General features: G+C 65.9%; 4 protein-coding genes across 6 annotated transcripts in view; 3 read left to right on the top strand and 1 right to left on the bottom strand.

Moving 5' to 3' along the window:
* The window catches only part of MAP2K7 (mitogen-activated protein kinase kinase 7), a 9,720-nt gene extending 5,593 nt beyond the window's left edge, over positions 1–4,127 (top strand). For both annotated transcript variants that reach the window (XM_019427925.2, XM_019427926.2), the window contains 8 exons: positions 1–17; positions 95–214; positions 371–478; positions 568–747; positions 850–930; positions 1,038–1,180; positions 1,781–1,826; positions 1,932–4,127. The exon at positions 1–17 is cut by the window's left edge and continues 97 nt beyond it. In XM_019427925.2, coding sequence (XP_019283470.1) covers positions 1–17; positions 95–214; positions 371–478; positions 568–747; positions 850–930; positions 1,038–1,180; positions 1,781–1,826; positions 1,932–2,066 — 830 coding nt within the window. In that variant the 3' untranslated portion in view covers positions 2,067–4,127. The remainder of the gene's footprint in view (positions 18–94; positions 215–370; positions 479–567; positions 748–849; positions 931–1,037; positions 1,181–1,780; positions 1,827–1,931) is intronic.
* A 701-nt stretch (positions 4,128–4,828) lies between these two features.
* TGFBR3L (transforming growth factor beta receptor 3 like) lies at positions 4,829–7,594 on the top strand. Its single transcript, XM_019427410.2, is given in 6 exon segments — positions 4,829–5,448; positions 5,450–5,597; positions 5,678–5,989; positions 6,578–6,704; positions 6,808–6,966; positions 7,159–7,594. Coding segments are annotated over 6 exon segments (1,338 nt in total). The 5' UTR covers positions 4,829–4,933; the 3' UTR covers positions 7,236–7,594.
* Positions 7,595–8,930: 1,336 nt separating this feature from the next.
* On the top strand, positions 8,931–11,491 carry SNAPC2 (small nuclear RNA activating complex polypeptide 2). Of its 2 annotated transcripts, XM_019427928.2 has the most exons (5): positions 8,939–9,179; positions 9,767–9,886; positions 10,068–10,136; positions 10,416–10,716; positions 10,805–11,491. In XM_019427928.2, exons 1-5 carry the CDS (start codon positions 8,997–8,999, stop codon positions 11,134–11,136), a joined length of 1,005 nt encoding a protein of 334 aa, XP_019283473.1. In that variant the 5' UTR covers positions 8,939–8,996; the 3' UTR covers positions 11,137–11,491. The 2 variants fall into 2 exon arrangements, with proteins under 2 accessions (XP_019283474.1, XP_019283473.1); XM_019427929.2 differs by lacking the exon at positions 9,767–9,886 and having other exon boundaries at positions 8,931–9,179.
* A 1,211-nt stretch (positions 11,492–12,702) lies between these two features.
* On the bottom strand, positions 12,703–14,325 carry CTXN1 (cortexin 1). The gene is made up of 2 exons (XM_053897246.1): positions 14,131–14,325; positions 12,703–13,757 (listed from the first exon to the last, which is right to left on the bottom strand). Exon 2 carries the CDS (start codon positions 13,735–13,737, stop codon positions 13,489–13,491), a length of 249 nt encoding a protein of 82 aa, XP_053753221.1. The 5' UTR covers positions 13,738–13,757; positions 14,131–14,325; the 3' UTR covers positions 12,703–13,488.
* Between the last annotated feature and the right edge of the window lie 178 nt (positions 14,326–14,503).

Here is a 14,503-nt window from a genome sequence, read left to right as displayed (position 1 = left end):
ACGTCATTGCCGTCAAGGTGAGCCCTGCCCCCGTCCCCAGCGGGCGCCCCGCCCCGAGACCGGGCACTAAGGCTCCCCTGGCCGTCCCGTGCAGCAAATGCGGCGCTCGGGGAACAAGGAGGAGAACAAGCGGATCCTCATGGACCTGGATGTGGTCCTCAAGAGCCATGACTGCCCCTACATCGTGCAGTGTTTCGGGACCTTCATTACTAATGTGAGTCCAGGCCTCTGGTGTTCCCCTGCCTCTCTGTGGGCTCCCCAGGTGTCCTTGCTGATCTCCGGGTGTGCCCCCTGGCGCTGGTCTGTGTGGGGTGGGCCGGAGGGTGCGGCTGCCCCCCCCCCCCCGAGCCGGCACGTGCCGCCCCCACAGACGGATGTTTTCATCGCCATGGAGCTCATGGGCACGTGCGCTGAGAAGCTCAAGAAGCGGGTGCAGGGCCCCATTCCCGAGCGGATCCTGGGCAAGATGACGGTGGCGGTGAGCAGCCCGACAGGGGTGCGGCCGGGCGGGTGGCCCCTGGGCCCCCATCCTCCCATCACGGGTGCCCTCCGCTGTCCTCGCCGCAGATCGTGAAGGCGCTGTACTACCTGAAGGAGAAGCACGGCGTGATCCACCGTGACGTCAAGCCCTCCAACATCCTGCTGGACGAGCGGGGCCAGATCAAGCTCTGCGACTTCGGCATCAGCGGCCGTCTCGTCGATTCTAAGGCCAAGACGCGCAGCGCGGGCTGTGCCGCCTACATGGCAGTGAGTGGGGGTCCCGCGGCGCCCCGGCGGGGGAGCGTGGGGATCTGGGCGGCACGCCTGCCGCAGCCCTGGGGGTACATCATCCCCTTCTCCCACCGGCAGCCTGAGCGCATAGACCCTCCGGACCCCACCAAGCCAGACTACGACATCCGGGCCGATGTGTGGAGCCTTGGCATCTCCTTGGTGAGTTGCGGGGCCCCTGCCAGCGTCTTCTTGGGATACAGACGAGGGCGGTAAGGGAGGGCGGGGACCAGTCCTCGGCCCACCCAGCCCGCCTGCTTCTCTCCTAGGTGGAGCTGGCGACGGGACAGTTTCCCTACAAGAACTGCAAGACAGACTTTGAGGTCCTCACCAAAGTCCTGCAGGAAGAGCCCCCGCTCTTGCCCGGTCACATGGGCTTCTCGGGGGACTTTCAGTCCTTCGTCAAAGACTGGTGAGGAATCCCCCCTCCCCTCCCCCCCGCCCCGTGCTGTGCTCTGGGAGGCAGGGCGGGGTCAGGTGTGGCCCTGCACTCAGAGCAGCCAGGGAGATTTGGGGCTGGCGGGACCCCCCCTCCCCGACGGGGGGTGGGGGCAGCTGTGGGCGAGAAGGCCGCAGTCAGGGCGGGGATGTGGGCGGCAGCTGGAACCTGAGGCCCGAGTTGGCCCTGTGGGCAACTGGCAGGATGGCCCTTGGGCTTGGCCACAGGAGGTTGTGAACAAGCCGATGTGCCCCGGGGCCTAGGGGTCTGTGTGTCCCGCGGCGACAAGCGGAATGATGCCCGCGTGGTGTCCCCATTTGATTGTGAGAGCCCCAGTCCACCTCTCCCGTGGGCCCCTCCCAGCCCAGGTGGGGCTTCCGCTGCAGGTGGGATTTGTGCAGGCCCTGGGTCCTCTGGCTTCTCAGCCGGCAGCACAGGGCTGTGAACACACAGCAGCTGCTTCCCTCCAGATTCTGAAGACCCCTGTCTCAGAGGGAGGACAGTTGTGTCCCCGGGACAGCCAGACCCCTCTTCCCAGGCTCTGATTTCTGTTTCCTCCCTCTTTTCTGTTAGCCTTACTAAGGATCACAGGAAGAGACCAAAGTATAATAAGCTACTTGTGAGTATCTGGGGCCCCTGCCTCCCCACCCATCTGGACGTCCAGGGGCCTGATCCCCCGCTGGGGCTCCTCCCTGGTCCTAAGCCCTCCCCCTCGGGCCCGCAGGAACACAGTTTCATCAAGCGCTACGAGATGCTGGAGGTAGACGTGGCATCCTGGTTCAAGGATGTCATGGCGAAGACCGAGTCACCGAGGACTAGCGGAGTCCTGAGCCAGCACCACCTGCCCTTCTTCAGGTAGCCACGTGGTGGCGGCCAGCCCCACCGGGGGCCGGGGGCATGGCCACAGGCCCCCCCTTCCCCACCTGGCCACCCAGCTGCCCGCCAGGGGAGACCTGGGATCTGGATGGCTGCTGAGGGCTGAGGACAGAAAGTAGGGGGCGCCGACCCACCCCCGACTCCCTGCCCACCAGCTGTGGACAGATGGGCTCGCCAGGCCCCAGCCCTTCCCGTCCCGGGGTCAGCCGGCCGTGCGCGTCCCCCTGACAGACACTGTGAACGGAAGACAGCAGGCCACGAGCAGACTCGCTATTTATTCAGTCGTAACCTCTGGGCTGGGGCGGCCCCCAGGGCCCGGGAGAGAGCCGCCCGTCCTGCCCCTTCCCTCCCCACCCCACCCGCTGTGTGTTGTCCCCTCTGCCTCCCCTCTGCGAACACGTTCCTTGTGTCTATCCCCTCTCTCTCATCCCTTGTCTACCTCTCTGGCTTTCCCCACCTCCTTCCCTGCCTCTGCCTCTCTCCTGGCCCAGATCTGGGCTCTGCCACCCCCAGGGGTGAGGGGGGGACCCCTGGGTCCACTTAGGTCTCCAGCAACGGCGAGTCGGTCGGCTGGTGTCTTCGCCCCAGGAAGGCGGGCTGGGCGTTATGACTACAGCTGGACCTGGGCTGGTCTTTCTCTCTCTCTCTCTCTCTCTCTCTCTCTCTCTCTCTCTGTCTTTCTCTGTCTCTCTTTGATCTCAGGGGGTCCTTTTTGGAGTTTATTGTATTTTATTGTACTTGGTGGGGTGTTTGGGGGGTGGGGGGAGAAGAGCTTGTTCTCACGGGGTTTGTCGGTACCTTCAGAAACTTTTACCAAAGTCATGTTTAGCTGCTTGCGGTGGAGCCCCTGACCGCCTGTGGGCACGGGCGTCTGGGGCTGGGGGCCAAGCCCCAAAGGTGGGCTCTGGGGGCGTTCCTCCTCCCTCGGGGCCAGCCCTCGGGGCTGGAGACTGGCCACAGCTTGGGGGGTGAGTTGAGGACCTCAGGGGGCATGGGGGGAGCCCAAGGGGCCGCGGCCACACAGGGTGGCCTTCAGGGAAGGCGGGCACAGGGCACACCGAGGGCAGCAGGCGCTGCCACGGCAGGGAGGTGGTGGAAGGAGTCGGTGGCAGAAGCGGGGCCATGGAGCCCCGGGGAGGCAGGGATTGAGGGTGCAAGCGGTGAGCGTGGGGGTTCGAGGACGTGTGACGGGACAGAGGTGGGGCTGGCTGAGGGCTGGGCGTGTGCAGACAGCCACGCCCTCGTAGTGCCCCTGAGCGCCCCTCGACTCCCCCAGAGCTGGCCAGTCCGCCCGAGCCCTGTGCAGCAGCCAGAATGGGAGGGGGTGTGTTTCCTTTTTGTTGGTGATGCATGCAAACCAAGTGGACGACAAAACAAAACAAAACGAAAAAAAAACAAAAAACCCACCAACACCAAAGGTGAGGAACTTGGCCGGATGTAGCTGAAGCAGTCTAGACCTAGGCATCCCTGTATTCTCTTGTTCCTGTCCATACTCACGAAATGCCGCATGTTTAAAAGTACGCAAGTTCTCTGCTCTTTGCCCCCCCTCCCCGGGAGGGGAACGGCCACCTTCTCCCGCCCCGGTCTCCTTTGTGAGGGGATGGGCGCAGGGTGGGGGGGCCGACAGGCCTGGCCCCCCATCCTCCCTCGCCTGGCCCGGCCAGGGGGGCCTTTGTGGGTAGCTGGAAGGTTCCATGGCTGGTCCCAGGGCCAGCGCAGGCCCTAGGCCGGCCACCTGGATTTACTTTTATTTAACTATTTTCTGTTTTGTGAGTGTGTCTGCCCACCCCTGCCCTCCTTCAGTGTTAAGTGGGAGTTCTGGGGGAACCTCTTCCCCTCTGCCTCTTTCCTGACCTGCCCTCCGTCACCGGTCACCAGCCCTCCCTCTTGACCAGGCAGAGGGTGGAGCGGGCGGGCAGGGGCCTGGGGTGGCCCACAGCCCCCTTCTCTGGTCGCCAGTATTCCCCTGTCCCTTTTTAAAATGAAATGCCCTTGTTTGTAAATCCTTAGACGCTTGAGAATAAAACCCCTCCCTTTTCTTCCATCGTGTCTCTGTGTGTCTAGAGCTCGGCAGGACCGGGTGGGAAGGGGCTGTGAGCCCTGAGCTTGGGGGCCGCGGGCGTAGTGCCTTCCTCTGCGTGGAGGGGAGACTGGAGCCGGTCCAGGGCCTGGTAGGGCGGTATTTGTAGTGAGCTGCCCGATGCCGAGCGACCGGGGTGAGGGACCTCCCCCCCCCCCCACCAACCCCGATGGCCACAGGTTGGCCAGAGAGGAGCCCTTAATCCCCGGCAGGCCTTGGGTGCTGGCTCTGATGTACACCCTTCAGTCCACCGCCCCCGCGCCCTGCCTCCTGGGGTGGCCGCTCAGCCAAGGACAGGGCTGCCTGCCTACTTGCCAGGCCTGAGTGCCGCCCACTGGCGCCTCGGCTGCTGGGGCACACCTGACTGCCAGTCCAGCATGCCAGGTGCTGCACTCCTGCTCCTGGCCCTGCTCTCGGGGGTCTCCACCTTGCCCAGCGGGCCACCTGGTACGTAGAGGCTGGGGACGGGGCCTGTCATGCTGCCATCCCTGTGCTGCCCTTTCTCATCCCTGCCTGGGGGAGCGGGTGGGGTCTGCCTCTGTGTCCAGATGCTCCTGGACCCCCGACTTCTTCAGAGTCCCTGCCAGTTAGGCTAAGGCCAATGGCTGTAGGGGAGGAGTGTTCAAATGCGTTAGGAAACGGGGGTGGGGGGGGTGTCCTGAAAACACTTGACAAGGATACCAGCTGAGTGCCTCCCCAAGGCGGAGGGCGCGCGCGTGTGTGTGTCCCCACCCTTTGCTACTGCTGCCCTCAGTGAGGAACCTGGAGGAATGGAGAAGCCGGAGAGCCCCGCAGCCTGGCTGAGCTTCAGCTGTGTCAAAGGGCAAGGGGACAGCACCCTCCCTACTGGTCACAGTACCCTTGGAAAGGAAGGGGTGGGGCCGGCACCCTCCCTGAAAGCTGCTGCCACCACAGAGCAGCCTGGGCCCCTGGGGTTGCTGACCGCCCCCCCCCCCCCCCCATCAGGCACCCCTCAACTTCCCAGCCAGGGATTCCCTGGCCCGCTCTGGGTGGAGAAATCGAGGTCCGGGAAGGGGGTCTCCTGCAGAGGCGAGTGGCTTTGCGCCCAGCCTCGGTTGCTGGACTGTGGACAGCCCCTGGGTCTTCAGGGGACACACAGCGACTCTGCCAGCAGTGAGCCAGGCGCGGAGCGGGGCGTGGGTGCACCCCTCACCGAAACAGCACCCATTTTCCCAAGGAGGCGGCAGAGGCGGGGAGGTTGGGTCACTCGCCTGGAGGGTCTAAGGGAGAGCGCGGCCTCGTCCTTGTCCTTCGGGCTGCCCTTTCTCCCCGCCAGCGCCCCCATTCCCGGCGGCGCCCGGGCCCTGGCTGCGCCGACCCCTTTTCAGCCTGGAGCTGTCCGACGCGGAGGACGCCTTCCCGCGCCGCGCGGGGCCGCTCGAGATCCCGGCCGACAGCCGCGTGTTCGTGCAGGTGTGGACGCGGGGCCCGCCGGGGAGGGGGGCCGGGCCTGATGCGGGGCGGCGGGTGCTGATGGCGACCCCGCCTCCTAGGCGGCCCTGGCCCGTCCCTCTCCGCGCTGGGACCTCGTCCTGCACCGCTGCTCAGTGACACCGTCCTCCCGGCCGGCCCCGGGGCCCGCCCTGGCGCTGCTGCGCGGGGGCTGCCCCGCCGACTCCTCGGTCGTCTTCCCGCCGCCGCCGCCGCCGCTCCCGGGTGCTGCCCGTCCCGCGCGCTTCAGCTTCCGCCTGCGCCCGGTCTTCAACGCCTCGGTGCAGTTCCTGCACTGCCAGCTGAGTCGCTGCCGCCGCCTCCGGGGAGCCCGCCGGACGCCCGCGCCTCTGACGCTGCCCCCGCCCTCGCTGGTGCGCGGGCACCCGGCCGGGAATCTGGGCGCCTGGGCCAGTCGGGGGTTGGGCATGGACCCTCTGGCCTCTAAAGGAGGAGCCCCTCGGAGTTTGTGGATCTAGGGGGCCGACGCTATGGAGCCTGGAGACAAGGGCCCCTCAGGGCTGGGGATAGTCACTGGGTCTCTCAGTCTGGTGGCTGGGCACAAGGACCGAGAGGGGGGCCTGTGGGTCTCCGCACAAGGGTTCCTCAGCGGGCGGGGAAGGGGCACTGGGCTTGCTCTGGGAGGGGCTGGGTGGCTGGATGCAGAAGGCGGCTAAGGGGCCAAATTTCTGGTTATCCAACGTTCTCAGAGAATCGGGTCGTGTGACTCTGAGGGGCTGAAATTTGGAGTCCTCAGGCCGGGTGGCTGGCTGCTTGTACATCTTGGGCGCCGGGCTCGGGGACCTCTCAGGGGGTCGGGTTTCCAGGGGCTTATTGGTGCGCCTCCCGGTTGCAACAGAGAGCTGGACGCTTAGATCTCTTGGGGGCCCTGAGGGCCCTGGGGACAGGCCCCTGAACCCTGGGGCCTGACATCCCCATCCCTTGCCTCCTCCTGCCCACAGTGTCTGCCTCGGGATGAGGCGTGCGCGGGCGCCGGCAGCGGCAGCGGCGAGAGCCCGGGTGCCGACAGCCCCCACCTGCACACGCTGACGCAGCCCATCGTGGTCACGGTGCCGCGGCCACCCCCCAGTGAGCGCGCAGTTCTCCTCCGCAGGGGTCCCTGGGGTCGGGGGAGGGGGGTGGGAAGGACAGCTGGGGCCTGAGCCCAGTCTCCGTTTTGTGTTCCCCACAGGGCCGTCCAAGGGCGTCCCCGGCCGAGCCGTGCGCCCCGAGCCGCCTGCGCCGGCCCCGGCGGCCCTGGAGCCCGCGCCGGTGGTGGCGCTGGTGGTGGCGGCCTTCGTGCTGGGCGCCGCGCTGGCTGCCGGCCTCGGCCTCGTCTGTGCGCGTTCAGGTAGCAACCTCCGCCGGGGCCCGCAGCCTATTCCAGCGAGTCCGGACCCCGGGGCTCCGCGACCCAGCGGGTGGGGCTGGACCATCCCTAGACCCGCCTCCGCTACGCCCGCAGCAGCCCCCAGGGGGCGCTCTTGGCCCGACCCAATGAGCGGCAACCCCTACCGCTCTGGAGCCTGCCTCTCCTTTCCAGCACCCCCAGCCCCCGGCGCGGCGCCCTCCCGAGAGACAAGGCCGGCGGCCCCCAGCCCAGGAGGCCCCAGTGAGTAGGTAAATTTGGTGACGGGGGTGGAGGGAGGCTGTAACGTGGGGCCAGCTGGAAGAGGGGGGTGCTGAGAAGGACTCTTCATAGGCTTTCCCTTGTGCCAGGGAGTGTTCTGAAGGCTTCACGCCCATTAACTTCATTCATCCTCGCAACAACTTCCAGGTAGCTCCTATCGTAAGTCCCATATTAGAAATGAGAAACATGAGACACTCTCTGAAGTTGTCGAAGGTCACAAAATTGGGTGGAGCTGGATTCAAACTCAGGCACTGGGTCACCCACGGCCAACTTCGGGCCCTGTGTCACAAAAGGGGTCCTCAAACCTCGGACAGACACTAGGCCGGGAGAATTCGCGACTCAGACCCAACACCCGCCCTCACTCCGGCACACAGATCGATGGAGGAGGCCGATGACCAGCTGGGAAGGGGGTGTCCTCTCCTTCGTTCGGCCTGGGTAGCCTCTCCCCAGGGCTGGGGCACCCCAGCGGGGTCCTGAGACACACCAGCCACGCCTCGAACCAGGTCCGCCAGGACTGGACCGGCCGAGGTCGACCTCTGACCCGGTGGGACCGCCATCCCAGCGTCCTGCACCCTCCCGCCTCCGACCCTCTGCTCCGCCCACCCTCCCACCTGGGCTCAAAATAAACATCTGGTCTGACCTGCTGAGTTTGAAGTCTGCGTGTGCGTGTGCGCTTGGCGCAGGTGTAGGGGGCAGGAAGCAGAGGCCTCGGGACCAGGACTTAGGGGGGTCTGGGCTGAAAGAGGTCCAAACTGATACCCTTATGTACGTGTGCCAGGGGAGATTCAAGTGTTGCCCTAAACAGAAAGGGATACCCAACCCCACCTGCTTAAGTTTTAAGTAAGCCCCGCCTCCTTCCTCAACGCCTGCGCCTGCCCACCTGCCTCGTGCGATCTTCCCAAAGCCAGGCCTTCTCCGCTCTCCACCCCCACCACTTGGACCCTACTCTCGCCAGGGCCTCGACCTCTGGCCTCTGCTCCAGGCTACTCTCCGCCTAGTCTAGAGCTCTTTTTAAAAAATTTTTTTATGTTTATTTTGAGACACAGCGTGGGCGGGGGAGGGGAAGGGAGAGAGAGGCACACAGAATCCTCAGCAGGCTCCAAGCTGTGAGCTGTCAGCACAGAGCCCAAGGCGAGGCTTGAACTCACTAATAGTGAGATCATGACCTGAGCCGAAATCCGACCGCTTAACGGACTGAGCCACCCAGGCACCCCTCCTCTCCCCCTACTCTAGAGCTCTTAAATAAACGTCTCCTGTCCCAGTTCTTCCCTTCCCTTGAGCGGGATACTACCTCATTTTACAAATGAGTAAACTGAGGTTTGGCTCGGCCAAATCACTTGCTCTAGGTCACCAGGGCTGGCCGACCCCACAGCCCAGGTTCTTGGCTACCATTGGACAAGCTGCCTTCCGGCCAGGGTCCACCCCTTTTGGAGAAGCAAAGCACACAGTAGGATCTTCACAAGACTTAGTCCAGGAATGGAAGGGACGGCACGAGATCTAAGGTCTCGGCTCCAGTTCCCGAAGGAGATAAAATGCAGGCGGGGAGGGCGGGTGTGTCTCATTCGCCCCCGCCACAGTTCTCAGGCCTGTCCCTCCAGCCTCTCCCACCCAGACGGTTGCTTCAGGCCGCAAACGCGAAGCCACGCCCCCATCTGTTTCCGCCTCCGCGCCGCCCTTTCTGATCCCGGCGGCCTCCGTAACCCCGCCTACCAGGAAAGCGAGCCCGGAACGCCGACTCCGCCCTCGCCGGCATGAAGCCTCCACAGCGGCGGCGAGCGGCCCCGGCGCGCTACCTGGGCGAGGTGACCGGCCCCGCGGCCTGGAGCCCCCGCGAGAAGCGGCAGCTGCTACGACTACTGCAGGCGCGGCAGGGCCAGCCGGAGCCGGACGCCACTGAGCTGGCCCGAGAACTGCCGGGCCGCAGCGAGGCCGAGGTGAGGCATCTTGGCAAGGAAGCGGGGGTGGGGGCGGGGCTGGGATGTGGGCGGAGCATCCTTGCGGTCGAGGGGCGGGGAGTGGGCGGGGCGCGTGCGATGCTGGGGGCGGGACGAACTTGGGAGCTAGGGCGGGGTGGGCGGGGCGTACGTGAGGATGAGGGGCGGGGCGAGGTGGAGGCCGAGAGTGCGAGAGGTTAAGTCGGACTCCCGATAAGGCGGAGCGGGAGCGGAGGCCGGGGACCGGGCGGAAAGGGCAGCGGGACCTGGCGGGAGTGAGGCAGAAGTGAGAGTCAGGAAACGGAGCCGAATGGGTGAAGCGGGAAGGTGAATAGGGTGGTACTTAGCGGGGGGTGGGCCCTGTCTGCGGGGAGGAGCCCGAGCTGACCTGGGTCTTAACACTTTATTGAGTGGCCGGTCACACCTGGGGCCTTGGCCCTCGTCCCCGTGCAGAGTCACTGAGACCCCTAACACCTAGCGGGAGGCTAGGGAGCGGTGCCGGTCCTGGGGCAGGCAGTCGGCTTTGGCTTCTCTCCCCAGCCCTGGGCGTATAGAAGGCCCATTTGGCCTCCTCCTCTCTTCCCCAGATCCGGGACTTCCTGCGGCAGCTCAAGGGCCGCGTGGTCCGGGAGGCCATTCAGAGGGTGCATCCAGGTGGCCCGCAGGGTCCAAGGCGCCGGGAAACACAGACCCCGGCCCCCATCGAGGTGAGGCAGGACTAGACCCACCCCCCACCCCCCACGGCCGGGCCCTGGGGCATGGTGTGGGTGTTGCGGGGGTTGGAGAGTGATAATCTGGCCAGGGGCTCCCCAGGAGGGGCAGGGCTTGGATCAACCCCTGAGGGTTGATCCCTAGGCTGACCGTGTACTTTCTGGTCTCCCCATCCAGGTATGGATGGATCTGGCTGAGAAGATAACAGGCCCGCTGGAGGAAGCCCTGACTGTGGCTTTTTCACAGGTACGGCCCTCCCCCAGGCAGGATGGGGGTGTTACGTGTAAGTCTAAATACGGTGGATTGGGGTCTTGGAACCTTCCCCTGGCCAGCTCTGTGACTCCAGCCAGCCACTGAGCACCCTGAGCCCCAGTGACCCCGCTTCCGAAGCATCTCGTGCATGTTACGCCTAACAGGGGGGATTTGGTGAGCAGGTGGGGGTGGAGGGCTCAGCCTTGTGCAGGGCAGGGGGCTGGCTGATGGGAGGACTTGTGCTTTCCCCTCCCCGATCTCTCTTCCTGCCAGGTACTCACCATCGCGGCCACAGAGCCCGTCAGCCTCCTGCACTCCAAGCCCCCCAAGCCCACACAGGCGCGTGGAAAGCAGCTGCTGCTCAGCGCCCCTGGAGGGCGGGAGGACTCGAGCCCTGAGACCCCGGAGACCCCTGGCCCCGCCCCCAAGACAAGTGACCCCGCCCCTGAGGCACCTTCCGAATCCCTAGCTGACCCCGCGGCTGAAGGAGATCTCTCCGTGGACTTTGAGAAGATCTACAAGTATCTGTCAGCCATCTCCCGCAGTTGCCAGGGCCCTGAACTTTCTGCAGCTGGTGAGGATAACGGGAAGGGGCTGTGAGGGAGTCCCAGATAGCAAGCCCTGCCCCACCTCACTCTTCTCTCCCCTCTATCCTTTACCAGAGTCAGCTGTGGTCCTTGACCTGCTGCTGGCACTTCCGGAGGAGCTCCCCCGCCTGCCCTGCACGGCCCTGGTTAAACATATGTCGGATACGTACCTGCGCCTGACGGCCCCCCAGCCGGACCCAGCTGGTGAGGGCCTGGGGCCCAGAGCTGAGAATGGCGGGACAAGCCCCAGGGGGCCGGAGGAGGCCAGCCAGGCCATGCCCCAGGCCCCAGAGAATGCTGGGCCCAGTGAACCGAGATCTGCTTGGCAGGCAGCCGGGGTCTGCCCCCTGAACCCGTTCCTGGTGCCCCTGGAATTTCTAGGCCAGGCAGCCACCCCTGCGCGTTGAAGGCCTGGTAGGCAGAGGACACACCTAGACATCTGTGAACCCCCTGGCCCTCAGTCCTGCGTGGGCTGGCACTGGGTTGTCATGAGTCGTGGCGGAAGGTACCGGACACGGTGGGCGTTATGGGGCGGCTTTTAAGATGACTGATCCCGCGGGGCTCTCTGAAACAAGCAGCACAGTTGCACAGGCGTTTGGCCACAGAACTGAGGTGGGGGCGGCCAGGCAGGCTTGGCTAAATCCACTGTCAAATCCAAACCCTCCACCCTGGGCTCCCCCTCCCCCCCCCCCCCCCAGCTCCTGTGTCTTCCAACATCCTGTATCCTGTGTCCTGTAACTGTGAGTAAAGTTCCTGTCAATCTCTCTTGCTCCCTTTTTTCTGTGAGTTAAAGATGGGGGTCGAGGCCCAAAGTGCCAGAAAGAGAAGTCAGGGGTAGGAGTGCCAGAGCTGGAGGAAGGCCAGCAGCTAAAGGCTGCTGCGACCAGGTCTGGTTCGGTGCCACCTGGAATGACCTTGGGCCGGCTGTGAGAGGGACCTTTGGTGACGGTATGGAGGATAGAGGCCTGATCCTGACAGGTGTGAGTGAAAGGTTCTCGGAGCAGGTGACCTCACGTCACACAGATGAAGGGGAGAAGCCAGCAGAGTGGCCAGATGGGAGGAGCCAGGCCCCAGGTAGGGGTGGGAGGGAGGGAGTCCCTGAGGTGGCCTTAGGGAAGCAGGGAGGGGGAGCTGGAGGGGCCTTAGGAGCAGGGAGGGAGGAGCTGAGCTGGGTAGAGGCAGGGGCCTGGCTGCTGGGTCTCCCAGCAAGGGGTCCCCCTTCATCAGCGGGCCTGAGGGTGTAGATTCAGGGGCAGGTTGGGGAGAGGAACGGCAGGGGAACCAAGCATCCTCCTGCAGCACTGCCTCCCCCCGCTTCCCCCCCCACCAAGCCTAACTAGTCTTCTGGGAGCTGGTAAATTTTGTTCGCAGAGCCCGTGCATTCACACAGCCTTCCTTTTATAGAAGCGCTCGCTTCTCCCACACACATTGCACACGGCTCCCCCGGGGCACAAACATATCTCCCAGGCGGGTGTGGAGCAGAGCCAGCCCACTCCATGCCGCCAGTCCCACGGTTTCCAGTGTGCACGTGTTCACGGTGGGCAGGAGGCACCAGGCTCAGAGGTGTTTCAGGTTGCAGATGTGGTCGGTGCCAGATCATGCCACCTCTTGGTGCCACCCTCCAGCTCCCCACTCCAGCGAAGTCCGTGTATTCCCCAGCCCCCAGTCCCCTCAAGTCAAGGGAAAGAAGGGGGATGGGTCTTGGCTATGCATGGGGCCGGCGGGATCCAGGTTGCACATCAGTCGCCCCCAGAATGCGGCCTGGGTGTCTCCGCGGCATGAGGCTCACGGACAGCAGGTGGAAATCGGGCCTGGGTTCAAATTCCAGCCACTTAGTACAGGCTAGTCACTCAGGCTGCCTGGACCTTCGTCCCCTTGCCTGTAAGACTAGGGATGCTAACAGGCCTCAGGGTCCTGAAGAAGGAACAGGCCATGCACAGGACGCTCTAACTCACACGCTGCTTGGCACGTAGTAAGCGCTCAATAATAGCTTTTATTTTCACCAATGGCTGGGGGGCTGGGAGGAGGGAGAAGGCGTGGGTGAGGCCAGGCGGGGATGGGAGCAGGGATCAGGGGGAAATGGCAGGAGCGCCAGTGCAGGGCGGAGGTGGTGACTTGGGGGAAGGGCGCTGACCTGTACTGGGGCCGGGGCTGGAGCGGAAGAGAACCTGCCCGCACTCTCCTCCCACCGCAGGCGTCACGCATCCTGGACACAACAGCCATTGTTGCTCTCCAGTCTCGGTCTCCGGGGGCAGGCCACGCGGGGCATATTGCTATGCAGCGTCCACCCCGTGGGCCCAGAAGAGCCTGTCCCGCAGGAGCAGCTCAACACTTAAGGGTTGGGGGCGAGGCGACGGGTCGGGGTTGGGGGAGTGAGGATGGCCAGACCACAGGGGAGGGAGGGGGACACGGGGGTCCCCCGCATCCAGGAATGGACACGACAGTCATGCTCGGCGGCGGCAGGACAGTAGCAGAGCCACCAATACGCCTTGGGGTGGGGGAGGGGTCCTCTTTCCCGTCGGGGAGCCAGTAGGGGACCAGCCGGGCCGGTGGGTCACGGAGCGAGGACGGGGCGGGATAAAGGCACGAAGTGGGGCTCCGGCCAGGCCGGGAGGAAAGATGGGAGGGGTCTGAGGGGGAGGAGCCGGACTTCTAACGCCCTGCCCCCTCGGGCTAGGATCTGGGGTGGGATCCTGAGCGCCATCCCGGCCAGGCGGCGCCCCCGTCGGGTCGGCCCTCGGCGAGAAACCCCGCTCGGCTCAGACCAGCGCGTAGTCGAACTGCCCGCGCTCGAGCGCCTCCTTGTGGTCGGTCCAGGACGAGGCGGGCATGCGGCTGTAGGGGTCGAGCAGGATGCGCACGCAGCGCACCATCAGCAGCACCAGCACCACGAGCAGGCAGAGTACGAAGGCGAACACTGTGCGCTGCTCCGCGTCCAGGCCCGCGCCCACCGGGGGCCCCGTCGACGGCGGCAGCGGCTCGGGGGACAGCGTCCACGTCGCGCTCATGGCTCACATCGCCGCGCGCCCTGCGGAGGAGGGGCCCGCCCGGGGCGCGGGGATGAGGCTGCGCCTTCCCTTCCCTGCGCCGCCCCCTCCTGCCGCGGCCCCCTGACCTTGCCGGGATCCAGCCCCTGCCCGGGCCTCCGTCCCCCCGGCTACGCCCAAGCCCGGGCCGCAGGCACGCCACCACAGGCACTCAGGGACCCAACTCCGGCCATGCGCGCAGGTGGGGGTGCTGACAGTGGGGAGAGGGAGCCCGGGCCCTGCCGGCCCGCGTACAACAGGTGCGAACGCACGGCCCGGGCGGCGCGGCGAAACCCTGTCCCCCGCCCCGCTCCCTTTGTTCCCGGCGTCCCGGGGACCCCTCCCCCACCACCCCCGCCCCGCCGCGCCCCTCACCCTGGCCTCTACCGGGACGGGAACCGAGCGTCCGGCGGCTGCGCTCTCTTCCGGGACCCGCGCCGGCTCTGCTCTCGGCCTCTCTCCCGCGGAGGCAGCGGCGGCGGCGGCCCCGGCTCAGCCCACCCCACCCGCCCCTGGAGCGCCCGAGACCGAGGCAGGCGAGCCGCGCGCTAGCCGGGCCGCCGCGGCTGTTCCCATGGCGACGGGGGGCGGGGCCGCCGCGGGGGGCGGAGGCTGCGCAGGGAGCGGCGCGCGGGCTCGCGACCCCGCCCCGGCCTCCGGGAGAAGAGCGCTCCCGCCCGCAGGCGCCTGGGAGATCCTGGGCGCGGGGCGCATCGGCACCCAGGACCTCGCCCACCCCACCCCGACA

The sequence above is a fragment of the Panthera pardus genome, unplaced genomic scaffold, assembly GCF_024362965.1.
Source record: "Panthera pardus isolate Hobbes unplaced genomic scaffold, ASM2436296v1 HiC_scaffold_8, whole genome shotgun sequence".
Classification (NCBI taxonomy): domain Eukaryota; kingdom Metazoa; phylum Chordata; class Mammalia; order Carnivora; family Felidae; genus Panthera; species Panthera pardus.
This window is presented reverse-complemented; position numbering and strand designations above follow the sequence as displayed.

Bases quoted from the DNA above. Each gene is read 5' to 3' on its own strand.
- CTXN1 (XM_053897246.1), bottom strand. From the start codon at position 13,737: ATGAGCGCGACGTGGACGCTGTCCCCCGAGCCGCTGCCGCCGTCGACG.
- SNAPC2 (XM_019427928.2), top strand. From the start codon at position 8,997: ATGAAGCCTCCACAGCGGCGGCGAGCGGCCCCGGCGCGCTACCTGGGC. The intron at 9,180-9,766 runs GTGAGGCATCTT...TCTCTTCCCCAG, and splicing joins CGGGCCGCAGCGAGGCCGAG to ATCCGGGACTTCCTGCGGCA. The intron at 10,717-10,804 runs GTGAGGATAACG...ATCCTTTACCAG, and splicing joins CCCTGAACTTTCTGCAGCTG to AGTCAGCTGTGGTCCTTGAC.